Source organism: Sceloporus undulatus, chromosome 5 (assembly GCF_019175285.1).
Source record: "Sceloporus undulatus isolate JIND9_A2432 ecotype Alabama chromosome 5, SceUnd_v1.1, whole genome shotgun sequence".
NCBI classification, from domain to species: Eukaryota; Metazoa; Chordata; class Lepidosauria; order Squamata; family Phrynosomatidae; genus Sceloporus; species Sceloporus undulatus.
The window spans coordinates 182,881,850-182,906,017 of record NC_056526.1 but is presented as its reverse complement, the minus strand read 5'-3'; the positions used below and the strand labels follow the sequence as shown (position 1 = coordinate 182,906,017).

Below are 24,168 nucleotides of genomic sequence, written 5' to 3'. Positions count from 1 at the left end.
AGTGGACCCTTGTTATACGCTGGTGTTTGGTTCCAAGATCCCCCATGTATAACAAAATCCGTGTATGCTCAAGTCCCATTAAATATAATGGCAGAGGAAAACGATGTCCCTTATAAAAAATGGAAAATCAAGGTTTGATAATTGAAATTTATACTTTTTTGGAACATTTTCAAACCGCGTATGCTTGAATCCGTGTATAACAAATCCGTGTATAAGAAGGGCTGACTGTATATTTCTGCTTATGCAACTACTACACTACACTGACAAGTAATAAATAAATAATTAATAAATAATAAATAAGGAAGAATCATTGAATCCCTGACAAAAATCAAGAGAAAAGTGTCCTATTCCTGGCCATATAAAAGCCAATCTGATTGAGATTTTGCTGGGCTTTTTTGTGTATGTGTGCCTCCTGCTTCCATGCAGTAAATCTCACCATATCCCAGCACTCAAACTTACAGAGAGAAGGGGTGAGGATACTTTGAGCCACACTGGGGCCACTAAAAACCTTCTAATAAGGTTGGCAAATACAGAGAGAGGATTTGGCTTTTGCACCACCTACCCCATTTTCTATTCTGTGGCCTGCATTTCTTCCCTCCAAATCTTAATATTTTCTAAAAATGATATTTCAGGCTTTAAAATGTGCTTTCCCCCAGCAACATTTAAAAGGAATCTCATGTACCCAGAAGTATGACTCTCCATTTTTAAATCTCTACAAAAAATTTACAAGGAAGGGATCTTTGGGATCCACGTAGAGACCACAAGTCCCAACAGTTTTAAAGACTGCAGTTAAGGAGTCCACTTTATAACATACAGTTTGCAAACCAAAAGTAAGAATTGAGGACAGGTGAGGAGAACTTTTGCGAGCTAGACAAGAGTAACTTCCTCCCTCCTTTCTGTCTATCTAATGTACCACGGATGATTAAGAAATGAAAAGGCTGGTGGAAAAATTGCAGATGTGTTTGTGAAAAAGAATGAAGAAATTGACCCAAAATACAGTCAGGTCATCAGACTGATGATCCAGTTTCATCCTGCCTTGTAGAAGTGGCATCAGTGTGATAAGCAGCAGACAGGAATCAGAAAAATGCAGGAAAACAATGTTCTGTGGGGAGGGGAGGGGAGGGGTATGAGAGAAAAAGCAAGGGAATGTGCTGCAGAAAGACTTCTTCCATTTGGAAGATCAGATATTCCCCTCCATTAAGAAGAATGCTGCTAGTGACACACCCGAGACATCAAAGAAGGTAAGAGACAGAGTACATAATTCAGGCCTATCTGAATTAGTGATGTTTGACCTGAAAGCAGCAGCTTCAAGGTCCTTTAACTGTCAGTCAGAGCAGTTGAACCTTGAACCTCCTGCATTCAAAATACTGTACTCTGCCACTGAGCTACATCTCAGAAAGAATATGGAAATGCAAGCAAAATTTGAACACACTGGAAATACCAGAAAATAACTTCAAGAGCAGAAAACATCAATGCCAATTCCCTTCCTACCTGCACAGGTAAGTTCCTCTGGAATGCAACATTAAAAGAGGGGAAATGGAAAATACTCTGGAGGGGCAGAGAAGGAAAAAAATGAGAGCAAGCCATTTTGAGCAAGCCAAACCCTCATCTTTTGCCTAAACCAGCCATCTGGAGATTAACTCCTGACAGATGGTAGAGCCCTCAACGGACAGGGCACAGTGCTGCAGAAAGCAGCAGGATTGCTTTGAGTCTGATTTTTAAAAAGAAAGAAAGAAAGAAACAGGACCAATTTTAGAGTTAAGAGACTTCAAGATGTTTGTATTTCTATTATGAAATCTATTAAATACATAAAGATTTATACTAATGACATCTCCACAGTCTGGATGGCAGGGGTCTCAAATTTTCTTCCATACATGCCACTGTGGGAGGGGGAAAACCTCACAGAAAAATCCAAGAGATTTATAAAAGTAATAATGTTGCTGTGAAAGCTAAGAAAGAAAACCATCCTTTTTCTAACAGCAAAAGAAATCAGGACCACCCACTGGAATGGATCGGTGATTGCTTCTGGATAGAAAGAACATGTGTCTGCACTGCACAGTTATAAAAAATTGATACAACTTTAAATGTGGTTCCATCCTACACAATCCTATGATGTGTAGTTTGGTGAAAGGTATTTACAATAGATACAATTAATCCCATAATTCCATAAATAGGAGCCACTGCACTTGAAGTGGTATCAAGCCACTATAGTAATTGTGCAGTATAGATAGCCCCTACTAATTATTCTCCATACTACAGATGAATTTATTCAACATCACCACTGCCAGATGCAGTGAACAAATGACCACAGATCACTGGGGGCAGATTCACAGATTCAGAGGATGTCTAGCAATTCCTAATTTGCTTCTCAACTCACCTTAAAGAGTTTTCTGTTGACCTATGAAGTGTTGTTATCAGGCCCTAGAGCTGAATTCAGCAATCTACAGATCTCAACCCTTTTTTTGATCCCATTCCCAAGTTTTAAATCCTCCTCCAAAATTTTAGTTACTGACAATAAAAGCTTTAAGCTAAAATACAGTAGTGTTTTTGAGAGTATTAAATTCCCAATTTCCCCCCCAATGCAAATGGGGCTCTTCCTTCCCAAAAGCTAGATACACTGCCAGCACAATCCTATGAATATTTATTCCTAAGGAAGCTCTACTCTATTCACTGAGTCTTACTCCTAGAAAAGCAGGCACAGGATTTCACATTTCTACTTGGATGCTTTCTTTACTCTGGCAAGCAACTAATTATCCTCCCGCCTCCAATATTTCAACATGCAAACAGGGTCAGTGGAGGACACACAGCAAGACTGTAGCTGGCTTTTAAAGAGTCAGAGAATGTGTTTTCCTAGGAAGACATCCATTTTCAAAAACAAATTAATTCCATTACTGAAAATGGAAACAGAAATACTCAGGCTGTCTTTGCCTGAGTGGACATTACAAAACATAGGATTAGGGTGGGTGTGTGAGGGGACAGATTAGTGCAAAAACCATCTTAGTCATATACTATAACCTTAGGAGCTGTTTTAACTTCTATGCCTATAATATCTTGCTAGAATAAATTCTAAACTTTTCGGTTGTTTCCCATGTCAAACATTTTGGAACACCCAGGAGGATAAAAAGTTTTGAAGGACTGGGGAGCTCACCTTTCATATTTTATTTTATTTCCTATCTTTCTCCCAGTGAAGGAACAAGGTGTAGCACAACGTAAGTTGAGACACATGCAGTTAAAATAGATCAGTTCCAGAATTAGAGAGCAATTAAATACACTATTATATTGGAACTAAGTACTGAATTAAACAATTTGTAAAGAAAACCAGCATAATGTAGTGGTTTGAGCATTGGACTATGACTGTGGAGACCAGGATCTGATTACCCACTCGGCCATGGAAACCAACTGAGTGACCTGGGGCAAATCACACTCTCTCAGCCCCAGAGGAAGACAGGCAAACACCTTCTGAACAAATCTTGCCGGGAAAACCCAGGAATGTTTTCATTACAATACAAGGTATGGAAACTGCCACATTGTTAAGCAAACTCATAAGACTGCTGTGACCCCCATTGGCCTTCCAATCATTTTCTGCTCATAGAACCAATCCCCCATAGATACTCAGGGCTCACTGTCTTCCTAACAACTTCATGCTCCTTGATACCTCTGCAAATACTGGGGAGATCTCCCTGTTGCCTACACAGCAGACTGGGGGGGGGGGGGAATCAAGGCTGGAAGGTGGACAAGATGCTATGAAAAAAGACGAGAGCCTGGGAATGTTTTCTTTCTTAGTGGAATACAGCACTCAGAATTCCCCAGTCAGTATGGCAATATTGGCTGGGTAGATCCTGGATGTTGTAGTCCACCAAAGGAATTTTTTCAAACTCTGGAAAATATTTTGCTCGAACTACAGCAGTAGGTCCAAATCCAGGGAAGTAGCTTTATAAAACCAGTCAAGTTGAGACTATAAATCCTTCCTAAGAATCCTGGTGGTCAAATATTTACCTTCACTGCAGCTAAAAACCTGTCCAAGAGATTGACGGCCAGAGCAAGTGTTTCTGGATAAAGGTGGAACTGGCATTTGAGTTTGGCCATCCACTGAATCACTTCATCCCGCTGGGTTGGAGAAATGCCTGCATCCTGTGGAAGAAAAATTGAAAAGGGGAAGGGAAGGACAAAAGTCTAGTGAGGAAGCAAAATAGTTTTAAACACACATGCAAGCACAAAAACACCACCATGTTCGACAAAGCTTAAGAGCCACTTCAAACTCTGCAGAATTCTTCCACAGAAAACAATTCACTGGAAAATTACCATTCAACAAATGCAACAAAGAGCCTGTATGTTGTAGTGTTTTGATCACTGGTCTACAACTCTGGAGGCCAAGGTTTTGAAGCTCCACTTGGCCATGGACACCCATTGGGTGGCCTTGGGTGTATCACACACTCTCAGCTCCAGAAAACCCCATGACAGCGTTGCCTTAGGGTCACCATAAGTCAAAAATAACTTGAAGGCACACAACAATTAATACTCCCACTGGAATCAAGCAGACCTGAATATGATCCATTTGGGCTGGTATTTATATAGGACTTTCAAAAACTATGGCTCCACTGAAAAAGAAGAAAGGCCACGTAGAAGGACTGAGCTAGCTTTTTAAAGAAACAGTATTCCTGTGAAAAAATACAAAATGCCTGCTGAGGCTCCAAACAGTCAATCTGTTTCTCTGTAAATCTCATCTGACAGTGAGGCCATGACCCTCAGCTTGTATTAATTTCACCAAAAACTTCCATTCTTGCTATTTATCTGCAGTAACTGGAGACCTTTCTCTTGTGAACTAGGCAAAGAAAGAGCTCAAGCAGCAGTTAACTGAAAACAACCATTCTAGTTTGGATCAACTTCAGGTGACCCACAGAAAATGCAGGAAGAGGCAGGTAATTTATATGGCTGGACCTTTCTTTGAAGGAACAACTGTTCTTGCTACTAAAGTCATTCCTTGGCAGAACTCATTAGAACCTCTTGTACCAGCGATAGATGCCTTTTGGAGACATTCCCATTTTTTTTTCTGGCTTCCTCCAACTCAGGTACAGCTTAATTTCCATCTCTCTCTCACCACTACAGTCCTTCAAGCTTCATGCCTTTCGGACAACTTCGACAACTGTTTGTTTTTAAAAGGCATCTATCAGTGTGTGTTTGCTTAGTTCTAAAGTTACTATAGTGCAACATAAGTGCAGATAGAAAAATAAAATACATACTGGCTGGGATCCAAAGAGCTATATTTTGCATGACAAAGGGCTTGTGCACTGAAATTCTGGTGTGTGAGTGTGTTTGCGTCCCCCCAGCTCAAAATGGCAAAAGCAACTCTCACTCCACTTCATTTTATAACACACTTTGGCTCCTATATACTGAACTAAACTTCATGTGTGCTTTCAACACCCCCTGGACTCACAAATCAGTCACCGCAACTCCCTTCCATGGCCACTCTATTGCTGGTGGAGAATGGGAAAGGATCAGAGAAGCATCTGGCTATGTCCCCATAACCAGGCACAGGACAATTATGGCATCCATTCAGATTCTCCAAGATCCACCACATGATGTAATTATTCTGCATCTTGCTATGGGGATATAACCAGACACTACTCCAATCTCCCCAATTCTCCACCAGTCACTGCATAACCATGGTAGAGGCCTATGGAAGTGAAAGCAGTGAGTCAGGGTGATGATTTGGGGTTTCTCTAGAAGAGACCCCAACGACCATCCAGTTGAACTCTCTGCCATGCAGGAACTCACAATCAAAACACCTACGACAGATGGCCATCCAGCCTGTTTAAAGACCTCCAAAGAAGGAGACTCCAACACTCTCCGAGTCTAACAACTCTTACTGTCAGGAAGTTCCTCCTAATGTTTAGGTGGAATCTCTTTTCCTGTAACTTACATCCATTGTTTTGTGTCCTATTCTCTGAGGCAGCAGAAGAAAAAAACTTGCTCCATCCTCATTATGACACCCCTTCAAATACATGGTTGATTTACCCCAAATTTCCTCCAGGGTCTCTGTGTCCTATTTAAATGAAACAGGAACAAAATCCTGAATTGGATCTGGGCTGTGTTCATTACATCTGTACCTGATTTGAGGCTTCCTCCTTCTAATCCACATTCAAATAAGACATTTTTTTAAAAAATAACATCCTTGTCTCTCTTTGCAGTGATGATGGCAGCTGCTTTTTCACTCATGGCCCCTGTGAGATGGACATGTGTTGTGGACATGAGTTACTCTGAGGTCAGAACAAGGTGCCCAACATTGATAGCGTAACTGGGTCCCTTGTTCTGACCTTAGCAGTAGTGTGAATTGACAAACAGGGACCACCACATGGCAAGGTAGCCACCCATCTTTAACTGCGAGAGCTGAAAACCCACAGCAAAAGAGAACAGGTAAGCAGAGAATTGGGAGGAATTCAGGGCTAGAATACTTCAGGAGGGCAGCCTGGAATATTCTGGCAAGTGTAGGACTGATCTTGGTCATTGCAGAGGATGGAAGAGAATCTGCAGCAACCACACCCCAACAAAGATATGCACAGGCATAAGGTGAACGGCTGTGTGAGTACACTGACATGATGCCAACCTTTCATAGTCACTAATCTCATCCCCACAAATTCATCTGTTAAATTGGATATGATATCCAAGGCGATTTCTGCTTGTTTCTTGGTGAAATGGGGAAGACCTTCAAGAAATGGTTGGGGGAGGGAAAGAGGAGTCACTAGACCCTCCCAAGTGTGATCCCCATTGGCTTTTGAACCAACAACTGATCCTGGGCTTGCTGAGCAGGATGCAGATTCTGGATAGGCTGAAGGAAATTGGGCCATACAGCATAGCTGCTCTGCTTGAATTCTGACCCAGAGAGATAATCCCTCTCTGCTCTTACTATTTGAGCCACACAGATCATGTGGAATGCAATAAAAGCAATGCAATCTGTTTACACCAAGATACTGTCAGTCCTCTGTATCCATGGCTTCTGCATCCATCCAGGCTTGAAAATAATTTAAAAAAAATAAATTCCAACCATTATATGGTCTTGGCAGCCAGATTAATATATAGTCAATATTAGAAAACTACAGAGATCCCGTCCATGGATGAATGGCTGATCAAACTGATGGACTTGGCAGAAATGGACAAAATGACATGGAGGATTAGAGGACAAGAGACGATGAAATTTTATAAGGAATGGGAATTACTAACAAATTATAGAAAACAAAAATGGGGGAGAGAATATACATTGGGTTTTGTTGACTTATACATAATATTGTTACTAAGCATAGTTAGATATAAAATAGGTGGAATAGTGAGAGAAAAGATTAATAATACCATGGTAGGAATGAAAAGAGAAAAAGGATTAGTAAAAGGTAACATAGAAATGAGGGGTGAATAAAGGAGAAGGGAACAGGAAAAACTGAATGGAAATAAAAATTGTAAGAAGAGGTAGAGGTCAAAATAAGGGAAGAAAAGAAAGAAAAGAAATTGAAGTCAGCATAGAACAGATTATAATCTGAAATCCAGAAGGGAGAAAGTAATGGGAAAGGAAAAGAAAGGTGGAAGATGAGGTGTAAACTACGTTTAAAAAAGTGATGGTATACTGTTCTTTCTTTCTTGCCTTTTATAGTTTTATGAATAGTGTATTGTACGAAACTAATAATATATATTTAAAAAATAAATTCCAAAAAGCAAAGCTTGGTTTTGCCATTTTATATACATGTAAGGGACATCATTTTACTATACCACTGTACATAATGGGACTTGAATATCCAATAGTTTTGGTATCTATAGGGGAGTCCTGGGACCAAACTTCAGTGGATGCCAAGGATCCACTGGATTCTCATTTATGTTACCAGAATGTTTCATCTTAAGAAGTTTCAAAACACAGAACTAAAAGGGTTTTGAAGGTAACAGGAGTGGAAAATTTCCATCCTAAGGAAGCTTCCACACACATACACAAACTCTCTGGCCATTCTTTGAAATTACGCACCCCTGGGGGAAGAACAGGATTTGAAGCCTAAACAGAGGTCTAACAGTTGCTGCAGCTGCTGCTGAGATGTTCTGTTCTCCGTGTACTTGGAGACTTGGCCTCCTGAAATATTTACATTCAGCTGCCTGGAACAGTGGAGAAGTTCTCTCCCTCAGGTGATTCTTAAAACCTGCTGAGCCAGACTATTAGCTGGTGCAGTGAGATGCCAGTCAAAAGTGTTTTTCTTAACCATCCATGACCAGTGTGTGTGTGTTTTAAAATCCCTGAAACTCGAAGTAAAAACAACCCAGGTTCACAAAGGGAAAAGGAAACCACAGATCCACTGTAGAACTGGAAATGTTTGGGGGAACAGTCTTTAGGGGTGCTTCTGCAGAAGTCTTTTCTTGGCATCAGTGGTGGGCAATTGGTGTTTTTGCTCAGAATATAATAGTCCCAGGAATAGATGTCATCTTCATTTTGTTTGAGTTGCTGAATCATTATCGTAATCACATCTGGATTCTATGTACTTGTATCAATATATTCAATTGTTTTGGAATCTATTGTACTAATTTGTTTATATGTACACATTGTGTGTTGCATGTTTCTTTTGAAACACCCAAAATTGGTCATTTTGAGGTTTCATAAATAGAGTGGGCTCTTCATATCTGCTACGGCTGGGTTCCAGCCTCCCCCCTCCCGATACTAAAATCTGTGGATGCTCAAGTCCCATTAAATACAATGGCATAGCAAAATGGTGTCCCTAATATAAAATGGCAAAATCAAGGTTGGCTTTTTACCATTTGTATATTTTTTAAAAAACATTTTCATACTGTGGGTGCTAGAATCCGAGGATGAAAAATCCATGGAGATGGAGGGCCAACTGTCATCTTGACTACTGCACATACACATTTTTTGCATCTTTATAATTTCATAGCACTTTACTGCTACCCCTACTGCTACTGCCATTTGGAGGTTATTGTGTTCTGACTGTAGAGGGGTGAGTGCTGAGGGTTCCCGCGAATGTTGCAATGGGTGTTTTTGGGCAGCATCTACCATGGTACCTCACCAAAGACCACATTAGGCATTGCAGTCGAACAGCATCTGGAAGGTCACACTTCCCACCCCTGCTCTAGACAGATGGCTGCTAGCTGAGATAGTCTACAACCTCCATCATCCCCAGCCAGCATGGCCACTGAAAGACCATCAGAGACATATTGTACCATCTTGAGGAATCTCTCTTAACATGGAACAGAGCTTCCACCGTGGGGGGCAGGGAGAAGATTCATTTCCTTCACAGGAGAAACCTCCAAAATATAGGACTTTGCTATTCTTCACAGGAACAAAGATAAATCTGAAACAGTTGTGCTGGTTTCCAGTTTATTTCCAAGCAGGTTCTGTTCTTGACCAATAAGACACTCAATGCTTTATGAAAACCCACCTGGTTTATTGGACAGTGTATGTATGTGTGTATTTATTAAATTCCTGACATCCACAAACTGGAATCTAGTAAAAAAGAAATATATTTAAGAATTAAGTAATTCAGAATTAAACAGAGTTCTCAGTGCTTCCACACAGGCTATCCCAAACCGTCTCCATTTCAGCAGTATAATTTGGGAGCTGGGATCCAGCCTGGGGCCAGATCAAAGAACTGAGTTTAGGACAGAGTGCTCACCACCACAAACCATAACATCATGCTACTGCAATCCCATAGTCTGTGGTGGTGAACAATGGTCAGTATTTTGTATTGTGTTGCAAGGAGATAGCATTTTCATGTAAACATACGAGTAGATTCTATAATTTAAGTATTTGGAATGCTGTAGTTAATTCTGCCATGCATCTTGGGTTAATGTCCTGCCTGGTCAGATGCAATGTGAAAAGGAATTGGGGAAATCAGCACTCCTTGTATCTGAAAAAAGTTACAGTTACAGGCTGGTAATTCATAGTTTCATCTACTTCTGCATCCAGACAGGGACTTTCGCTGACCAGTACTATCGAAAGTAGGGATTAAGAACATTAAAAATGCTGGGCAGCTGTCATGGAGGCCAGCACTATGTAGATCCCACTTTGAGCTCTGCCATCCACTAGGATCCTGCTGGGCCCTCATCAACTGTGGCCTGTCAAATGTTGTTAGACTGCAACTCCCATTGTCCCTCACCACTGGCTATGATGGACACTGCAGCCCAAAGCATCTAGAGGGCCAAGATTCCCCTCCCTATTCTAGACAGATACCCCTAGTTGAAGTAAACCACAAATGCCATCATGCCCAGTTGACATGACCAATCAAAATTATCAGAGATGTACTGTACCCACTCTATGTTATCCCTCTTAATGAGTTATCAACCATCCATGGTTGTGAACAAGCTTTGTTCCTTTTCATAGAGGTAGCCTCCAAAATACAGCACTTTGCTTTTCCTTACAGGAATGAAAGGGAACCTGAAGCCACTATGCTAGTCCACTTCCAAATAAACCTCTGCTTTTGACTGGCAAAACCTTTAACAGCTTTAAACCAGGAGTTATTTCACACTAGTGTATCTCAATTAACAAAGGCTCTGGTAATGAAGCTCCTTTTTACAAAGTCTTTCTCATGCACACAGCCCTTCTCCTATTCTCTTCATTCTCTGTTTAGCTGGGAATTTTTTCAGCAGTATTGGTATTGGGAAGATGGTGAAGGGAGGGCTGGAGAAACTTTCAGTGTTGGGTTGCAGCAGTGTGTCTACAATAAATGCAATAAAAATTGATCTGGGAAAAAGCAGAATTCTAGCCTATCCAATACTACTGTACTGTGCTCCTGCCTATACCAGACAGTGTAAACAACCACTGCTTCTAAAATCCCTTACTAAGCACACATGAACAGAAAAACAGAGAAAGGGGGAGAGCAGATAAGCCTGCCTCACCAGCAATCCCCAACATATGAGAAAAGCATTGATCTGTAAGCTTGGCCTCCAAAGTGGAAGCTGGGGGAAAGTCATCACTAGGTGCATTTTGGAAAAAGTTTATGAATGCTCTCTAGAAAGTCCCAAATGTTTTTGTTTACTTGTGCAAGACTTACCTGACCTGGTTGTTTTATTTCACATATGCATAGTGTTAGTTCTGAATAAAACATTTGCTGGAACATGCTGAATTGCTCTTCTTTTTTGTGGCGTAGGAACCTAACCCTATTATTTCTGTCTCTGACACCAAATTTTCTTTTGAAGAAGGCTCAGGAACACATCATTAACTGAAGAATACCTTTAAATAAATACAGCATTATGACTCTACTTTAAACTCCTGTGGTTGCATCCTACAGAATCCTGGGATTTGTATTCTGGTGCAGTCCAAAAACTCTAGCTAAAATGTCTAAATGCCTCTCCCCAAACTGCAAATGGAAGGTGATGTGGAATCATATTGCTTTACCCATGAAAGGCCCTCAGGATACTCATGGCAGAGATAGAAAAAACTTTGGGCTTGCAGGACTCTGCATGTGTGCTTTTGCATTAGCAGCAGTCTCCAGGCCCCCATGGGTTTTATGGGTGTAAAACAGGGGTTGGATAGGTAGCTGCGCCAGGTCCATTTGTACATTTTCTGTCTACATGGACTGTCCAATACACAGAGGTGAGGACACAAACCAAAAATATTTTTTTAAATATTCAGTAGGCCCTTCCACTAACTTCAAAGGTGAATTGTCACTCCTAGAGGCTTTCAAGAGAGACAATTCAACTTCCCTCTTTCTTTGGATGGTCTTCAGGGAGCCTAGAGACATCACAAAAGCATTCTTTGGGGAGTTCTGTAGGTGGTCTCCGTGACACACTTTGCCTGCTTCTAATATACTCTCAATACAAAAGACAGTGTGGCATAATGGTTTGGGTGTTGGATTATGACTCTGAAAACCAGAGTTTGATTCCCAGCTTTGGGAAACCAGCAGACAATGAGCACTAATCAAGCAGACACTAATCCTCCTTTGCATACCCTCCCACCCTGAGGCCTGCCATTAGCAACAGAACAATACACATGCAAATCACTCCTGCCTTTCCAGGTCACACAATATATATACCCCACTGCTTTCCAGGCAAGCATTCTCTGAAGATGCCAGCCACAGATGCTGGCGAAACGTCAGGAAGAAACTCTTCTAGAACATGGCCACAAAAATCTATGGATGCTGGCCATGAAAGCCTTCAACTTCACCCTGGCCAAAATGTTTTCAGGATGCCATATGAACGATACCTAATATTGTCCCCTCTCTGCCCAACGGTATGCCCATGCTACATTATGACACTGCACAACATTCAACACTTCTAAGCTGTCTTATGATGACTGCGATAATGTTGGTTTTGACCTACAAACAGGGCTATGTAAAATGGAAGGTTATGTATTAGCAAAATGGAAGGTTATGTATTAGCAAAAGAGAAGAAATGCATCACCAAACAAGAGAACATAAGAAGGCATAGATTAGTACAGAAAGTGCATATGCTAAATTATATTGCACTATAATATGCAAATCCAGAAATCATTATAACAATCCAATCAGAAATACAAGACATCCCACCATAGTGGATATGTTAATGGTAGAGTTGTCCATGTCGTATTCCCCATCACTATGATGGACGTCATCTCTCAAGGAGACAACCCCACTGTTTGTTTCACCCTCTGAAATTCCATCTGTGGGCACCCCAGTTTGGGAACCCTGTCTTAGCTAAAGTTTCGGCTGTTCCCAAACAAAGGTGAAATGAGAGGATAAATTATTTTCATCTACTTAGGAAATGGGATAAGGAACCTCAAGTCTTGTCCACTTGCTTCTAGCCAGAACTTGCTTCTAAACCCTCCAATTGTCCCAGTTTGACTATGACAATCTTGATGAGTCCTTTCAAATGTCCCAGCTTCTCTCTCCTCCTTCTACTTTCACCCTTTGTTCTCAAGCATCTGAAGAAGTAGCCTCAAGCCTACTAAAGTTCATGCTACCTACTTCTTTCTTTCAGTTAGTATCAAAGGCACTACAAGATCCCTTTGCATGCTGATTTCCCAGATTAATATGGCTATGTCTTTTAATTCTTTGTCCTCAGCTTACTTCAACTGCTGCAAACTGAGTTCAAAGTGCAAAAACAGTTTGCTCTTAGTTACCGTAACTCAGCAGTGGGGAGAGGAGAGAAGGGGGCGAAATCTTGCCCCTGCTAGTAATGTCAGGTAAAAATCAAAATTCTGCAGCTTGTGTGTGTTTCTTCATTAATAACTTTTGCCATTTTAACCACACTTGACCACACATTTTAGTTTTCACCTGTGAAACATTAGAGGGTATGGTGTATTAACTAAGCAAGAGTGACACTGCTCAGTTTGAGAGAATTAATCTGAATGGTTGGAGACCAGTGAGTCATTTTTAGCAAATGCTATTGGATTTCATTTCAGCATTTCAGGCTTGGCTTTAGCCACTGTCTTAAAAACTGTGTTAAAGGACCAAACTGTTATTTGGAGAATGGGACAGGTAATGAAATAAAAAAGGCAGCACAACTCCAATTGAGACAAAGAGTGAGGAATTTTTAGGAGCAGCTCCATAACCGAAATGGCCCCATCTTCCTTTCCGACCTTAATATCTAACATTATCAACCCACTCCACTTTTTTAAAAATGAACTGTTAAAGCCTAATGCAACTTTCTTGTATCTGAAGAGATGTTGGTTAGCAACTGCCTTGGTGGCCCATAGCACTATCTACCACCCAAACCTCTTTGGTCTGCCTCTGTGGTATCAGGAAATCTAAGATAATTGTTGGTATTTCTGAAATACTGATGGTGATCCCTGTACACCGGCACGACGCCAGCATAGGAAACCTGCCTGGGATGAAAGCCAGAGTCAGAGCTTCTTCCAGATATGCTATGCAGAAGAAAAGGAAGGCTCACTGGTCTCCAGTCCCCTCATTCATCCTCCCAAACCTAAGTGCAGACTCAAAAAAGTGTTCTCCTTAGTCTCCAGTGACAAATCAGAATCACCTCCAGGCATCAAAAAAAGGAAGCCATTTAAAATAGAGTCAATTTTTTCTCTCTCTTTGGCATTGGCTGTGCCACACATGACTTAATGAGTAACTTTCTTGCCTATATTTGCAAGACTAATCTAGAGATACTTCCAAGATAGAACTTGGAAAAATTAATTTATTGGACTACAATTCCCCATATATCCTAGTCAGCATGAGGATTCTGGGATCTACAGTCCAAAAAAGTAATCTTTCTATGCTCAGGAAAATTGAATGCTACATCCCAGTCTCTAGGGCAGAACTGGACAATTGTGGTAGGTCCATGGGCTGATTTTCTATCCTTCAGAGTCAGACCTTCCAGGAGCAAGTTTTGAAAACTGGAATTTGTTGATATTAAATTGTGCAGGAGGATTCTGCAGTTTACAGAGTTAATCACCACTGCTGAAGGTGAATTATCAAGAAAGGGGTGTTCTTTGAAGACTTCAAAAACAAGCCAGGGGGACGCCACTACCTTCTGAATTGTTCATGTTTTCTCAGGGCTGCATTTTGCCCACCCCTGCTCTAGATCTTGCTGTGGCCTAATGCCTAAAACCCATTCCACTTTGAATCACCCAAAACAGTGATTCCCACCTCCCTGGGGGTGATAGAAAAATCCAGGAGTGCAGTGACGGAAAAGAGGGTGGCAGGGGGGCCTTCAATCAAAGGACTGGCATACAAGAAAGATAAGGGAAACCAGTGGCTTTTAGGAGCATAGTAGTGATGAGGAGTTAGAGCACGTGATGCCAGGAGAGAAGCAGCAGCAAAAGGAGCATACACATTTGGGACCCTGCTTATGCTTTGTGAGTTTTGTTGGGACTTGGCTGACAGGTTGGAACTGTATTGATACTCCTGCTTACTTTTCTTGGACAGGCCAAAAGAAGAGGTAACACAAGGAACAATGTTTGTGGTGAGGGAGATTTGAAGCTGTGTGGGGAAGTCACATCTTTGAAAAAGGAGAGGGAAAGCCATCTGTGGTTGATTCTCCAAAAGAGTCAGATTGAGAATGTTTCCTTATAATCACAGGGCTGGAAGAGGCCACAAGGGGCCATCCAGTCCAACCCCATTCTGCAATGCAGGAATTCACAATCAAAGCATCCCTGACAGATGGCCATCCAGCCTCTGTCTAAAGACCTCCAAGGAAGGAGACTCCACTACACTCTGAAGAAGAGTGTTCCACAGTCAAACAGCTCTTACTGTCAGAACATTCCTCCTAATGTTGAGGTGGAATCTCTTATCCTTCCATCCATTGTTCCGTGTCTTATTCTCTGGAGCAGCAGAAAACAAGCTTGGCCCACCCTCAATATGACACCTTTTCAGATACTTGAACTATCATAGTTCCTTTTAACCATCTCTTCTCCAGGCTAAACATACCCAGCTGCCTAAGTCTCTCCTCATAAGGCATGGCTTCCAGACCTTTCACCATTTTGGTTGCCATCCTCCTTTGAGGAGAAGAATCTACCTTTGCACCCAGGAACAGAACTCCCTTTGCACCCTGGGAGCAGCAACTGAGCAACGACACTGAAGCCTCTCAGCTGTGTCAGCCCTTTGTCGTAAAGCTGGCATGGGCAAGAGGCTGCTCAGTTGCTGCTTAGCCAGTTGCTCCCTTTGCATCATGTCACCCTAGGACCAGCAACTGAATAGTTAGCCAGCCAGCCTTCCTTTTGCTATAAGGCCAACATGGGCAAGAGGAAGGAGCAGGCCTTGGCCACTTTTCTTGTTGTATTAACATATGAGAAGCTGAGGAGGCTGTGGCAAGCTGGGTATAGCTGAGGAAGACTCCGCTGGCTGGCTGGCTGGCTTCTACACAAACAGTACACCTAATATCAAGAAATAGGAGTTGGGGGCCACTAGGGTTGACATCAAGAGGAAAGGGGGCAGTAGTCCAAATAGTTTCCATCTGATCTTGGAAACAAAGCAGCATAAGCCCTCATTAGTATATATACTATGGATGGGATGCCACCAATGAACACCAGGTGCAGTGGTCTGTATTTCAGAGGAAGGAACTGGCAAAATCACCTCCTTGCCTAAGAAAACCCTATGAAATTCATGGGGTTGCCATAAGTTGACAGAACTAAGTGTCTCAACAGGTTAAAGCAGAGACTAATAAATCTGTAAAATCCCATCCAGCTTTTTTCCAAGGGAACTGCAGCAGGGTGCTGGTTGCTTGCTTAGAACCAATGAAAAATTGTCTGCTTTGTTGATTTCATTAATTCCAAACAGATTCCAGAAACAATTTTGAAAGCAGAAAAAAGAAAAGGTTGTCACACACAAACACAGACATACAGAGTCTGGCAAAGACATAAACTTCATTCAGTTTCACAATACAACTGAAAACAGCACATCCAGCTCCCAGGAAAGTTACAGTGGCTTTGATACCCTGTATAGACTGCAAGATCGGCAGGTTGACAGTTTGAGGCCCAGGTGCTACATGACGGGGTGAGCTCCCATCACCAGTCCCAGCTTCTGCCAACCTAGCAGTTCAAAAGCATGCAAATGCAAATAGATAAATAGGCACTACTTTAGGTGGGAAGGTAAACAGCATTCTGTGAAATCATGCTGGCCACATGATCACAGAGTCATCTCTGACAACACTGGCTCTTTGGCTTAGTAATGGAGATGAGCAGCACCCCTTACGGTCAGACACAACTTGACAACCTTGTCAACAGGGAATACCTTTACCTATAGAGCCTTGCAGAAATAACTGTTTTTGTTTGCTTAATTTTTGTGTCACAATAAATATATTTTGTTCCTTCACACTGTTAGACATCTTGTGAGCATCAACCTCAATTCCATTTCAGTTCCAAATTAGAGAATCACGCAAATTCCCAGTTTTCAAATTTAAACAGCTTTCAATGATGTCTCTCATTTGTTTTGCATAATATCAAGTACAAGCTACAGCCTTGAGAACAGAGGTTGACGTATAACTCAGTGGTTAAGACCAGCTTTCCATGGAGAAGTTCCCAGGTTCAGTTCCTAGCACCTCCAGGAAGAACTGAGCGAAACCCTTGCTGGAACCCTGGAGACCTGCTGCCTGTTAGTGCTGACAATACTGGCCTAGATTTATCAAGGGTCTGATTCTATCCTGTTGACTCTATCTTTCCTAATACCTGGCTGATGAGGACAGAGCCAACTGTGACTGGAACAGTTAAATAGCAAGTGTAAAACTGATGTGAATTCCTAGTATAATTAACTGTCAGGGGGTCAATTAAAATTATTTCTTTGGAATAAGATACAGGCATATCCTCAGTTAACAAAGACTCTGACACAAAGCCCTTTTTTATAAAGCCTTTTCAGGCTTTCCCATTTCCTCCCTGTCCTCTATCTAACTAGAAGGTATTTTATTAGCATCAGCACTGGGAAGATGGTGAAGGAGGACTGGAAAAACAGTGCTTGGTTGCAGTAGCATGTCTGTAGGAAGTGAAACAATAAATCTTGAGCTGGGAAAGAGTGGGATTCTATCCTAGTCATTCGTGCTGCAACTGTGTATAACAGGCAATGTAAATAGAAGCAGCCTCTAAAAGCCCTTACTGAGCCCATGTGAACAGCAAAACAGAGATAAAAGAGGAATGCGCCTGCCTGACCAGATACCAGAGTCCCTTCTGTGTGTGCATCAGTATTAAAAAGAACTATTTATATCATGGTCATAAACCCAGAATTGTCTGAGACTTAAAAACTAACATTATACCTCTGCAGACATGTATTTGGCATTTTTATTCCCTTGGGTCCAACTGTCTGAATCCCACCCCTCGCTCTTTGCCACAAGCAGCACTCAATGCTTCCAGCCTTCCCCATTACACTCAGACAGCTAGACACCCATTATTTCATATCAAGTCAGAGTAATTTACCAGAATTGCAGCTTCTAAAACTCAAGTCTGAATCAATACCAGGTGATGCAATTTTAAAAATGGAAGGCAAGTTAAAAATAAATGCAAATCGTTGCCAAGCATAGACCCTGATCAAGTGAGTTAGAAGAATGACACTTGTCTTTAAAATGGGGATTCTTCCTGATCCAAAATCAGAGCACAGGTCAGAACCTCTGTACAGAAGTCGTGGGAGGAGAGAGGCTAGAATTTGTACTTGTCAAATCTGATGCGCTATGCCAACCATCCCCAATTAAAGGATCCCATGAATTGGAAGTACTTCACTTGCCAGAATACTCTGGGGTGCCCCTGGAGTATTCTAGCCCCACATTCCTTCTCTTACCCTGCACTCTTTTGCTGTAGGTTTTTGGCTATTGCAGCCAATGGCAGGCAACTACCTTCCCACACATTACCTGTTCACTGCTTGATGTGCTGCTGAAGTCAGAACAAGGTGCCAATCCATGTTATCAATGCTGGGCTCCTCATTTTGACCTCAGAGCAACTCGGGCCCACAGTGGTGGTGGCACAGGGCAGCTTGCAAAAACTGCAAGTGAAGACATCCATTGTTGTTGCAGCAAAGAGAGATGAAAACCTACACCATAACATGAGTTATTTAAACATGGGTTAGGGTGAGGAAATCCTGAATCCTGGATGTGGGAGTCATGAGGACAGAGAGCCTGGGGGAGAATTTGGGTGAAATCTGTCCAAGTAGACAAGCCCTCAGAAATACCTCTGCATAACATCCAAGACAGTTACTAGCAATTTGAACTGGTAAATACCTCAAAGATGCAGCGTTGTCTTCCTTTCTCTTGTAAGCACTAACTGTAGTGTTTGATCAAGTCTATACTGCCACTAACCATGGTACATTGCACGCAGTGCTTAAAGCTTGGTTATGCTAACTTTGGTTAATGGTAATAATGGTTAGTGTCAGAACAGAGTTGACACTGAGAAGCAATGAAGATGCCAAGGTACTGAAAGGAAAGAGAAGGAAGAAGCATGCAAAGGTTACGTCTGATCACTTATTGCTTCATCGTAACTACCATTAACCAAAGTTACTAAAGTAGCGTCACACTATGGCTTCAAGCTCTAAGGAAAATGTACTAAGTTTAACAGTGATGTAGATTTCAATACAATGCTATGGTTCATGCTTGCAAGAGAAGGAAAGGCAAAGCAAAACTTCTATGGGAAATGAAGAAGAATGGAGGGAAGGAGACGATTATAAAAGCCCACTCTTAATTCTATTAACCATGGTTGAGAGACAGGTAATGTTAGTTTTCAACCAGGCCTCAAAGTAGAAAGCAATGAGCTAGATCAGTGGTCAGTGATTTTGGGCACTGCCCCCCCCCTTCCTCTTGGGCAATGACACTAGCACCCCCTAATGCCTATTTCTTGACACTAGGTCTACAGCTTTACTACAATTTCAAATCAAACAATCACAGTCACTGCTCTTCTTACACCCAGTCACCCTGGGAGCAGCAACTGAGCAGCTGGGCTGAGCAGTGACCAAGAAACCTATCAAACGTGCTGACCTTGTAGCAAAAGATGGCTCAGGCAACAGGCTTCTTGGTCTCTGCTCAACCAGCTGTTCAGTTGCTGCTCCCAAGATGACTGGGTCCAAAGGGAGAAGCTTCTTGCAGACAAGGAAGGGCTTTCAATCCGAGACAGGCAAAGAATTCTTTAGAAGAATCACTCCCCTTCCTTCCTCAGATATATGCCTTCCCTAGGGAGCTTCAAATCATAGCGCACACACCCCAAAAATATTGTTTCTTCTGCTACTTCTTCTTTTGGTCTACCTCATGAAAGAAAGCAGGAGCAGCAGCTCAACTTCAACCTGCCAGCCAAGTCCCAGCAAAGCTTACAAAGTAGAGTCTCAAATGTGAAAGCCCTCTTTTGCTGCCTCTTCTGCCCCACCGCTATACACTCTAACTTCTTGCGCTAGCCAATCTGTAACAAAATGGCACCGCGGGAGTGAACTTGTGTGGGTAGATGAAGAACTGGAGACATCACCACTACATAAAGCCATCAACAAGGCTGCAGAGGTTTTAAAGGATCCTGAAAACAGAAGTTTAATGCAACTCTCATCCTCACTATGGTCCTAAAAATCATTGGTTGCCCTTGTCCTTTTTTGCATGCCAATACTTTGACTGAAGGTCCCCCAGCTACTTCTCTCTCCTCAGTACCATTCTGCCACCCATTTTTCCTTACCACCTCTCTGGATCTTTCTTCCACTACCCCTAGTGGGGTGTATCACTCACTTTATGAATCACTGTGCTACATAGGATATTGAGTAGACTCTATAAGAGTCTTTCATAACAGATGATTTTCTCTTGGACTAAATGTGGAGTACTGTAGTGTGCCTACAAGTGGCACACAGTTCTACATCAAGCAGGAAGAATTGTATGCAACTCAAAAGCCTCTACTGGCAAAACTGGTCCCATGGCTTGTCTTACTTCAAAATGAATCCCTCCCCCATTAACAAAAGCAAATTCCTCTGCCACAAATGAATGACTGATGTGATGACTCTGAATGCAAGCCCAACGCCAATTCTAAAATTAAGCAGAAATACAAAGCAAAATCTTGTGTGAGTCCTAGGGACGCGAGAGTCATTCGTAAGGCTGTTTCCATGGTTTTGAAGCATGATCTGCGTGGGGTGCCAAGATATTCCCTCCCATGTTTTTTTTTGTTTTTGCGTACTTGGCATCTAGCCAACTGAAATCCCAAACTGATCAGCTTACGCAAATACAAAACCATCAAGGATTTAAGTCCTAACAAAAGGAAGCAAAGAAAAGCTCTGACACCTTTCAGTTCTACAAGATTGCTCTGTACCTTGGCAACAGCCTGGAAAGAGAAAACACTGGAAAGAGAAAAAACCAGAGCACACCAAAATGTACACATGCGGTCTACTTTTTTTCACTTCATTTCTTTCTGGCCCCACTGCTCAGCATCCTGTCAACTTGCCTGTGTGTATGTGTGCGTGTGTGTATTTTTTTCTCCAATGGATGCTTCTGCGTAATACAACAAGCCAGAAAATACAAATGCTTAAAATATATAAGAGATGTATATAAGAGTAAGAGATGCTTAAAATATATACAGTTAGCCCTCAACTTTTGTGGGGGCTAGGATTACTGGACTCCTGCTAAAGTGGAAAAACTACAAATATCTCTAGACTCCACAAATCATATTTGACACACAAAAATTACCTTTACTGGCAGGATGTTTGGGTCTGGCCACATGTGCATTCCCTCCCTCACTTGCTCACTCACTTACTTAGCAGGGAGGAGATGAAGGGGGGCATAAGAAGGATGAAAGGAGACACTCATCCCATCCCCTTCCTAGCCATAGACCCATCCCATCCCCTTACCATCTTCCCACATGAGTGAGCAAGTGAAAGAATGCATGCATGGCCAGGCCCAGCCACCCTTCCAATTTGATTTCTAGTGACATTGGTGTTATCGAAGTCTGCGTTAAAGATAGCATTGGGTAGCAGTGGAAGCAGCAACAAACACAATAATCTGTGAATAATCAGATCCATGAATGCTTAACCCACAAATGTGGAAGGACAAGTGTATCTCAAAAACCACAAACCCTAGGATTCCAAAGGATGGAGGTGAGACAGTTAAAGTGAGACAAAACTGCTACAACTGTGTAATACAGATTCACTCAAAGTGTCAGGTACCCAGGTACCTGCCAATCATCCAAGTATGCATTTTAGCAACACAAGAATGACAGAGTAAATTTGCATTAAGCTGCTGCACAGGGATTCTTTATAGCACTGGTCTGACAACTGTTGCCAGTACAGCACAGTATGTTCTTTAGAGTTTTCACATATATTCCCCAAAATAAACATTACTCATCCATTCAGATCAAAAGGCTAGGTCCCTCCTTGGCATAAATTCTTGAAACTTGACTGAATGAGACCAGTTCTTTGCTGAGAAGTGAGATATAAATCCATCTCTCCCCTTCTGAGTAGAGCAAGCATTTTGCAAATCAAGAAACAAACAATTGTAGAGAACAAACTTTACCTGATTGGGCTGAATTCTGGGCAAGTGCACTTTCCACATCTGAGCTTCTCTAGAGATTGCCGTCTCCAGGAGGAGAGACAATCTCTGGCTCTCCAGGGGACCCAGAAACTTCATGGTACCCCTTGGGTCTGCCTGCCACCCAAGTGAATACAGCTACCTGCAAAGGAGTAAAGAAAAAAAAGGCAGTTAATGGTGCAGCTATGCCAGACATATCTTCTTAAACAGTGTTTCTTATACCATAAGAGACCAGTACCCACTGACTATTTAGGCCCACTGACTATTACTGTTTTGTCTTCCTTAAGAATTCTTCAGGGACCAGCAGTCAATGGTTTGAAAACTGATACCTGGTTAGTAACTGGATAGGAGGACACCTAAAGAATTTCCAGTGCTGCGGGCTATATTCTGAGAAAGGAAATGGCAAATCACCTCTGAGTATTCCTTGCCTGAGAAAACCCTGAGAAACTAATGTGGTCACCATAAGTCAACAGTCAGCTTGAAGGCATACACACACCTGTCCAGGAACCATGACTTCGAGTAGCACTGTTTTAAACCATTATACTCAACAGCTTTCACAGATCTGGACCCACCTTTTAACACAGAACATCCTGATAATTTTAGCATTATATCAGTCAGCCATCCCTTCTCTTGCACGTTTCATTTGTCACTTTCTCTGTCTTAGCAGCATATCAGGAGTTCCTAAAATTAATTGGTCATGCTAGCCAGAAAATGAGGGCAATTTGAAGAGTCAGCTTGACCAGGACCATACCAAGACCCGGAACAATGGATGCAAGCTGCAGGAAAAGAGATTCCACCTCAACGTTAGGAGGAACTTCCTGACAGTAAGGGCTGTTCGACAGTGGAACATGCTTCTTCAGAGAGTAGTGGAATCTCCCTCCTTGGAGGTCTTTAAACAGAGGCTTGATGGCCATCTGCTTTGATTGAGATTTCCTGCATGGCAGGGGGTTGGACTGGATGGCCCTTGTGGTCTCTTCCAACTCTATAATTCTATGAGTTTGAATATGTACTAGGAACTTTTCCAAGATTCTGGTGGTCATGGAAGAACTTCCCTTAACAGAAGAGTTTACCAATAGCTCCTTGAAAAGAAGGAACAGAGCTAGGTGTGTCCTAGCTGGCGTGTTCAGTTCATGTAGGGTCATGGTGAGGCTCAACAGGCCTGGTCAATACCCTTGAGTAAAGTATGTACATGCTCTCTGGAATGTGCTCCAGAATCCTTTGCAGCATACTGGGAATCTATGACAGGAGTCCTTTGGCAGACAAGTCAGTACAGGAAGGGTTCCCTGAGGGCAGTAGGTCCCAAAATGCCTGCTCTACATTACACGACCTCCAGCACACCTTCATCCAAGCCAGAGTTGTACAGGGACAGGACATTAGCCTGCAGTGCAATTTTTAATGGCTAACACATTACAGAAGGCCATGTTCAAATATTTTAACTGCACGTACATCCCAGAGTGAAGTCTCTGAGTAACATACATGGGTTTACTCATTTATTAAAAGTATTTATAAATTGGCTTTCTAGATATTTAAACTAGAATGCTTTTAAAAGAAATAATTTTAAAGTGAATTTTAAAAAAACAATTACCCTACAGAAGAACAAACCTTTGGCTTCCCCTTTCCCCTGTTTATTCCCCACAACGACTTTGCAAGGTTGGTTAACCCACCGTGATGAATGTGCAAGACACTTTGTGGGCTAAATTACTCAGATCAGCTCTGACAAGCATGCCAGAGTTGAGACAGGCCATGCAACATATCTACATACTGCCATTTTGCCACTGATAATTTTACATTCAATTTAAACAAGTATCTCTGAAAATCCCAATTTTAACCTGCAACCTCTAAGAGCATCAAGCTGGAATGCATGATCGTTTCCAACTTATGGCGACCCTAAGGCAAATCTATCATGGAGTTTTCTTGGCAAGTTTATACAGAGGGGGATTATCATTGCCCTCCTGAGGCTGAGAGAGTGTGACTTGCTCAAGGTCACCTAATAATAATACTAATAAATTTTATTTATATTTCCAGGCTCTCCCTGTGGATCGAGGCAGGATTACAGCAAAAAATTCAACAATACAAAATGCAAATACAATGTTATCTAAAAATACAAACAATAAAACGGTCAGCAAAACTGCTACCAATCATTAAAATATCCAATCATCGTCTGTTCCCATACTTTTGAGTCAGAAGTGGGGGTGTTCTTTAGGATCAATTATAGCAGATCAAATAGATAGGCCTGCTGGAAGATATCCGTCTTAAAGGCTTCCAGTGCAGTAATACTGCGGATCTCTTCCGGCAAGTTGTTCCATAGTTCAGGGG

General features: G+C 41.9%; 1 protein-coding gene across 2 annotated transcripts in view; it reads right to left on the bottom strand.

The window, feature by feature from the left end:
• CCNI (cyclin I) overlaps positions 1–24,168 on the bottom strand; it is a 64,038-nt gene that overhangs the window by 6,588 nt on the left and 33,282 nt on the right. For both annotated transcript variants that reach the window (XM_042468569.1, XM_042468570.1), the window contains exons 2-3: positions 21,838–21,994; positions 3,997–4,131 (exon numbers count right to left, since the gene is read on the bottom strand). In XM_042468569.1, the coding sequence (XP_042324503.1) occupies positions 3,997–4,131; positions 21,838–21,951 (249 nt within the window). In that variant the 5' untranslated portion in view covers positions 21,952–21,994. The remainder of the gene's footprint in view (positions 1–3,996; positions 4,132–21,837; positions 21,995–24,168) is intronic.